General features: G+C 40.8%; 1 protein-coding gene across 1 annotated transcript; it reads right to left on the reverse strand.

The window, feature by feature from the left end:
- Positions 1-566: 566 nt before the first annotated feature.
- LOC128399144 (vomeronasal type-2 receptor 26-like) lies at positions 567-6,785 on the reverse strand. The gene is made up of 6 exons (XM_053360402.1): positions 6,607-6,785; positions 5,840-6,017; positions 4,722-5,585; positions 3,793-4,020; positions 2,166-2,292; positions 567-1,468 (listed from the first exon to the last, which is right to left on the reverse strand). The coding sequence occupies exons 1-6, from the start codon at positions 6,783-6,785 to the stop codon at positions 567-569; spliced, it is 2,478 nt and encodes an 825-aa protein (XP_053216377.1).
- Between the last annotated feature and the right edge of the window lie 1,324 nt (positions 6,786-8,109).

An 8,109-nucleotide genomic window follows, 5' to 3' on the forward strand; every position in this document is an offset into this window, starting at 1 on the left:
CTCTGTTAGCTCAGAAGATTGTGGCACATTTGAGCTATAATTTTCCCACTGTTTTAATGGATTACATAATATGATGGAATTTTGGGGAAAATTCTGAAATACCACGTTTTTTCTTGGTTGAATCATAAAGCAACAGAACCTCGCATGCACTTAAATGGTGGTACCCAATGTTATCTGATGTTGTGTGACACTGGCATGAATGAAATTTAGCATGGCATGGTTGTTTATTTATAAAAAAGCTGCAGTTCCATAATGCAACAGGTGCAAAAGGAATATTAGAAACCAGGAAAAAAGCACCAGCTATCTAATTTGAACTTCCTGTAGTAGAACATCAGAATAAAAAGAAAATAAATGGGTTTCTGAACAAGAATAAAGCAGAGGTTTTATTCTTCACTTCTCAGTTATATAAACTTTTCACATATTGGTTTAGGTTACTTAGAATGTATGAAGAAAACAAAATCTATTAGCATATATAGTAACAACCCAAGTGGAAGTCTTGAATAAGCCCATGGTATCCATTCCATTAATACCACATTGGGAATATATATAAAAGGGCAGTTGATGCTCTATATTTTCCTCTTTATTAGCTGCTCCCTGCTGTTCATGTCAGGCCTCAGCAGAATAATGTAGCATTTTGGGGAAAATATACAACCCAGTAGCCCAGCACTGGAGGCCAATATAGAGAAGATCTCCACAGCCACCATGTATTTCCCTTTGGTGCTCAGGTAGGTTGGGACAAATGACAACCAAACACTGCAAAACACCAACATGCTGAAGGTGATGAACTTGGCTTCATTGAAAGTGTCTGGCAGTTTCCTTACTAGAAAAGCCACCGTGAAACTAATGATAGACAACAGTCCCATGTAGCCCAGGACAAGATAAAACATGGTGACAGAACCTTCATTGCATTTGGCTACTATGATTTTGGTTAATGATACCATGTCAAAATCTGGGAATGGGGGAGAAATAGCGAGCCACACTACACAGATACCTGCTTGAATAAGAGAGCAGGAGAAGACAATGGAGTTGGTCAGTCTTTTACCCACCCACTTCCTCATGTTGGAACCTGGTTTTGTAGCCATGAAAGCGAGAATCACAGTGACAGTTTTGGCCAACACACAGGAAACAGCAACTGAGAAGATGGTGCCAAAAGCAGATTGACGGAGAAAGCAGGTCGCCTTACTTGGTTGTCCAAGAAACAATAATGAGCAGAGGAAGCAGAGCAACAGAGAGATGAGCAGGGTATAGGTGACATCCCGGTTGTTGGCTTTGACTATGGGAGTATCTTTGTGTCTAATAAAAATCACAAGCACTAAAGCTGTGATCACTGCTAAAAAAGCAGCAACCATAGCAAAGCTGATCCCCAAAGGTTCTTCAAAAGAGAGAAAATTTATAATCTTGGGGAGGCATCTTTCTTGATCTTTGTTCGGATACTCGTTTTCTGGGCATCTGAAACAGTCATCCATGTCTGAAGGGAGAAAAAAAATGTTGCTCACATAACTATACTTATTCTATTGTTGACTGAGGTTTTTCTTTTGTCCCAGGGACCTTTGACCTGGCAGTCTCTGACCATTAGTTCCCAGTGTGAGAGCTGGTCTTGAAGAAAGGCATTTTAGTATTATCTAACTATTCTTCTGCTTATCCTTGTTCACCATCTGCATCTATGTTAATTAACATTTCCAAGTAACAGAGGAAAATACCACTAAAATATCAAACATAAATACTACACACAGACACACACAAAAAATTCTTATAAAATGTTAGGGGAAAATAGTAATTTGAGACTGATGTGATGTGGCAAACTGAATTTAAGATTCATCCATCTCTTTTAAAGGGATTGGAGAGCTTTTCTTTTTTTAGACAACACATCTTCATACTGTATAAAGGAAAATACAGGAAAATACAATTTTGAGTTATTTACTATCCTTGGTACAACCAAGTTCCCAAGTCTTCAGCAAAGGGGTGGTTCACACATGCATTTACCATAGCTTTTAGCATTCCCCCCCATCACTTGATGACTTTGGACTGTGTAAACTAACCTTGACCTATGAAAATCCCAATATGCATGTGTAGTCACATTCCATTAATCTTTTACCTGTAAGATATATTGCATGAAATTTAATCTCCATTTACACTGGTCATATTTGCAGCAATGCATCACCCACCCTTTCGGTGTGAAATCTTCCCTTCTGCGCACTGAGCACAGCTGTAGCAGCAAAATTTCTCCCCCTCCTTCTTTTTCTTCTGATAGCCAGGGCGGCAGGAGTCACTGCAGACAGAAACAGGAGGTACCTATCAATAAACAGGACAATCAGATAAATCCAGAATGCTTTTGTTCAATAACTGCTATACAAGGAAACAATTGATCAGTCAGCACAGAATAATGCAAAACATGGCTGATAGCATGATTTAGCTAGTTCTTTCCTAATCATGACAAATGCCATTTTTGCAGAATTGTATTGGTTGAAGGCAACCTAACAATTAATGAAATGACATTAACTGCTCCACAGGTACTTAATCCAATAGGAACTGTTTTGACCAGCTTGTTGGTGACTATAAACAACTTTCTTCATACTCTCCCACAGCCCAGCAAAATTTCATTATTCATAAGTGCTTCACTTCTGTACAAAATAGTTGTGAGCAACTGATATATTTTTCACTTAATAAGAGTCTTTCAAGGTCAGGTCAAAGTCCAATCTAGACCAGCATTATCTTTGCATGGTAGCCACCTGGATGCCCATAGGAAACCAACAAGCAAGACCTGAATGCAACAGCACTCTCCTCACTTATGATTAACAGCAGCATAAATCCAGAGACACACTGCTTCTAACACTGTTAGTAGAACAAAGCCAACATGTTTAGCAGATTGAAAGTCATATCTCCCATGAATTTGTCTAATCCCTCTTCAAACTATCCTAATGGGTAGCCATCACTACGTGCATTATAAATGCACACAATACATACGCGTAAACTTACATACACTTCAGGTTACATACACTTCAGGTTACACACTCCGCTAACCCAGAAATAGTGCTTCAGGTTAAGAACTTTGCTTCAGGATAAGTACAGAAATCGGGCTCCGGCGGTGTGGCGGCAGCAGGAGGCCCTATTAGCTAAAGTGGTGCTTCAGGTTAAGAACAGTTTCAGGTTAAGAACAGACCTCCGGAATGAATTACTTAACCCGAGGTACCACTGTACAGACTGATCTTGGTAGAGCTGTTCACAATCCATTTTCAGTGTTTAACTGTTAAAGCCCTAAATTACTCCCCCCCCCCCCGGTTGCTTAGATAATCATTTTTTGCAGGCCCTTTCCCATGACCCTGTCCCAGCTAATGAAATGAAGCAGAGGAGAGGGCCTACTTGGTGGTGGCACCCCACTTCTTGATTCTCCTCTCCAAAGAGTTTTGCTTTGCCCAAACAATACTAACAGGTAAGCACGTTCTTATTGTTCTCTCCCTTCTGGTGCTTCAGCATTTCCCACCAAGTTTCCTTTGGACAGTTTCATGTTGTCCTTAAATTGTTCCTGTGTTCATACAGATTTTAGATGGAGTTTTGCTGTCGTGATTTAATGTGTGGAATTATCACTTGCATTCTGTATGTTAACATTTTTGTGCACCAGCACTGGAGCTGTTTAGTATACAAATGTGATATTGGGATAGGTGATAATGGGAATGTAAGAGTCATTGTAGGCTTCACAAAAGGAAGCATACAGCCCCAATATCATCCATTCTGCTGCATGGAACACACACACACAAACACACACACACACCAATATGCCCAAGAATACACAACCTGGTTAAAAATTCTGCTCCACACAATTGATGATTCATTGATGGTGAATTCTTTCCCCTCAAAGGCATTGGGATTCACCTGTCCCACCATTACTCGAAGAAAGGAGGTGTTTGGAAATATGACCATATTGGTTAAATCAAATCCTGCAAGCAATTCCCCTTTCTTATTAAAAGCCACTGTTTCCCCAGCAGCATTGTTAAATGAAGTGCCTTGAAGAAATTGGTGGAGCTAATTGACAGGGGGAAAGGAGACATTAGTTTTATATAACTGATGTGCTGAGAAAGGTCTGCCCACATCAAATAAATAACGAGACCTTGAAGTTTAGTATGGGTGCGCCACCAAGACCCTGCATAGATCTTGTCCCCATCTCTTCTAGTCTCCTGTCCTTTCAGGAGAAGCTTTGATGAAGCCATCCTCTGATGTCCAAGATGGCTTAGCAGGTTCACCAAATTTTGTTTTCATTTTTCTTCCCCCTCCACTCACATTCTTTCTGCATAGCATGAAGCTACATACAGATAATGGTCTTCAAATAAGACTTTGGTCCAAGTTAGTACATCATAGGTGAAAAAATGGCTATATATCCATTCTCAACCAATAAAGCTAAGCATTCCCAGATGGCTGACATAACAGGTGATCAGGTCTTCCCACACTATTGGATGGCTTGATGGTTGGTGCAAAGCAGCCCCCAAATTACTCACTGACAGAGCAGGTGAGGCAAATAACACTATTGCAGTGGTGAAAGACTAGAAATTCGCAGCTCACTTTTCCCATGCTCCACGCATAGGTAGAAATGTGAACCCCCGTGACTATCTCAATCATTAATGTGTGCATAATTTCTACAGGTATTCAAGGAGGACACATTTTGATGCTTTTTCTCTATGTATGAATGAATTCCTAGCAATGAAGACATTCTGTGGTGACAACATTACCTGCCAAGGCTGGAGATCTTGAAATTCAGACCTTTTCCTCCCCACCATCACTCGATCTTTCAATGTAGATGAGTTCATGGAATGCAAAGCATGTGCCACAGCATAGACAGCATTGTAGACACTGTAACTATGACCTGTCATGTCCATTTCAAAAACAGGTCCAGGAAGACTCTCCAGCCTCTCCTGTCCAATACATGGTGTATCTACCTCCAGTGTTATGCTGGGGTTGGAAAATGTACATCCGAATGCTTGTTCCCAAAACCCTTGGAGAAAACCATCTCCTCGTGTCTGATAAGGTTTTATGTTGTGAAGATAAGCCTGGAATCCCAGATGTCCACTTGCATGTATAGCAAAAGAAATAGCCCCCTGGAATATTTGAAAATTACGACGTGTTATAAAGCCTGTTACTGAAAAATCAATCTGGGCTGTTGTAATCCAGACCTTCCCAACAGATATATTTCCTCCATATTCCAGATCTGCTATTGGCACTAAAGTGCTCAGCCACAGAAGGGTCATGCTTTCACCATAGATAATAATTGCTCTAGCTTTTCTATCCATGAAAGAATGATAAATGTTTGATGCCATATCGCTCAGAATATCAAGGGAAATGAATCGTCCTTGTTTCTGGAGCCTTTCTGTGAAAGCTGAACATATCCCGTGCTGAGAAAGCAGTGGCTCCAGGTTCTGCAAGAAATGGTCTCCACTGTCATCAGCAGCAGCTAGTAGCCCAACCCAGGTCCATCCAAAATGCTGAAGCAACTGGATAATCCCACTGTACTGATGGGTTTCGCTTGGGACCATGCGGTAAAAGGAAGGGGAATTCTTTGTGCTACTTTCCTCTGGGGCAAATGAGCCGAATGTGAGCTGAAAGAAAATGTACAGATAGTTTAGAGATGGGTTGCAATTTGTGGTGGGCAAAAACCCCTCACTTACCTTTCCAGAAACTTTGCTCAGAAATGAAAGTGGTGCCAGAGCTGTCCTGGGTGCTTATGGAAGCTTTTATAACTCAGGGATTTAATTACATGCAAAAGAAGGGGGTCCTACTCTTGAAAAAGTTGGGTCTTGCTTTTTCAATATCCAATAAGGCTTTGCATATCTTCTCCATGAACAGATGTTACCTGTGGAATCTTGTAGAGAGTTAAGATGTCTGCCATGTGGAAAGAAATATCAGAGCTCATTCCCCCAATGACAGCTATGAGTTTTTTCTGAGTGCCACATTTGTAGTTGGGGATAAATCTATGTGAATTGAAGAGCTGGTTCAGAGTGGTACGGTAGGTCATCCTTGCATCATAGTAGCTGTCACAGATGTGGAACCCAAGTGTGACATTGGGCAAGATTTTTGGGTTCTTGTTGACCTCATTTACAGCAAATGCCAAGGCCAAGGCATGCTGGTAAGACTTTTTGTCACTACACTGCAATGAAAGTTACATTTTCTTTCAGTGGAGAATTCTAAAGCAAAAGAAATTGTTTTGTCACAATACATTTCTGTTCAGGCTTTCTGTAAAGCAATCTAATTCAGCCATGCAAGACCATCAAGTTCCCGCCACCATTTTGGGGGGGAAATTAGCAGAACAAACTCAACAATGCTTGAGAACTATAGAAAAAGAGGGTTGGTTGTGGGGAAGATGGAAGAAATGTGGGTGGGTGGGGAGGGGATAAAATAAATTAAAATGATGGATCACATTGACATGGAGAATGAATGACAATTTGTCCTCCAACACCACAATGCCCCATTTGGGACTGAAGGACGAGATTTATGAAATGTAAATAACTGAATAGAGATGTGCTGATGATGTTGACATATTGCTTATAGGTGTCTTCTGAGGATTCTATTTCTTACAATTTCTAAGCTGTCTTACCTGATATGAGATGGAAGGTATCTTACCTTGGAAGATCGAAGCCCAAATCATTAGAAGGATGTTGTTCGAAGGACACTTCAGGGAAAAAGAAGATGATCTGAGAAGAAATGGCGCCAATGAGGAGGTCCCCAGGCTCATACCATTCATGGGGAACAGGAAGGGGGTCATTTGTTGGACATTTCAGGGTATCTACTTTGCACACCATGTGTGGTAGCAGAAGCAGAAACACCACTAACACCACCATCTGAGAGCAATTTCCTCTAGATGCAGATGTTGCTGTGCCTAGCCTATCTGCAGCCTTATTCCTGACACTACCCTAATCAAACAATGCACATCAGGATATAGCTGACTCTGCCAATATGCCTGGTAAAGAGAAGAATATCACCTTTACACTTAATATCTATACGCTTGCAAAACAAAACAAAGCAGATGGTACATGTGATAACAGGACTCTGGAATCAAACTGATGGAATCCTGGTTTCCTCTTGCCCTCAATCCCACCTCTCAATGACAACACTGGTGGGATTTATTGAGCTACTTCTAGTTTGTTTTTCCTACTCCCTTCTGGAAAGTTGGTGGAGATTTGCCAAGGAAAATGAATGGCAGTGAGCCAGATAATTACAGAGGAGGTAATTACCCCTGGCGAGGAGTTTGGTTTCTAAGGGATGACATGTTTTTTGCTCTCTCCCCCACCCCCGCACCTTGTTTTTTTAGTGCAACAGTAGCTGGGATGGAGGTTTAGGTGGTCACAGAACAAACAACAACGATACCAGTAGGACAGCTAAGCCCAACCCAAAGGAGAAGACAGAAAGAAGGATGGAATATTTGGCCTAGAACTGATACAATTTTGAACCTCTTTCTATGACAGGAAATGTCAAGTGTCTCTTTCCATGGTTCCTCTCAATATCTTGACTGATTTGGGTGTTATTTGCTTGTGAATATTGTACATTTGAGAGTCACTCTTTCCCCCCCCTTCATATATGTAATCTGGTCTGCTACCTACAGTACTGACATGGTCTTTCCACTCAGAAATGTTTCAATTATATAACTCTGTGAAGCATTTTGAGAACTGCATTTTACACAGACACACAAAATATACAACAGAAGATGGACCCTGAGATTTTCCTACAGGACAGAATTGAGGGAACATAGAAAGCTGTCTTATTCTGAGTGTTCCATCTAGTTCTTATACTAAGTGCTCCATCTAGTTGTTTACTCTGTTTGGGAAATTTAATTTCCCAGGGTGCCAGACAATCCCACTTTCCTGCATTGTTCTCCTCTGTGAAAGAATGATTGACTCACTCACTTTGAAAGGACCACTCATCCTGGTGGTCTTTTGATTAGATTTTTTTGGTCCTTTTTGTGTGGGGGTGGGGGGATTCTTTCTTCCTTTCTTAATCTCCCCCCACCCAATTTTTGAAGTGGTGGCATGTGGTTTATCATTTGTTAAATAATTGTTGTATATTTTTCTTATGTCTACCATCTTCATTTGTCACTTTTCATTCTGAAAATTCAATTTTTATATTACA

This window comes from Podarcis raffonei, chromosome 13 (assembly GCF_027172205.1).
Source record: "Podarcis raffonei isolate rPodRaf1 chromosome 13, rPodRaf1.pri, whole genome shotgun sequence".
In the NCBI taxonomy this organism is placed as follows: domain Eukaryota; kingdom Metazoa; phylum Chordata; class Lepidosauria; order Squamata; family Lacertidae; genus Podarcis; species Podarcis raffonei.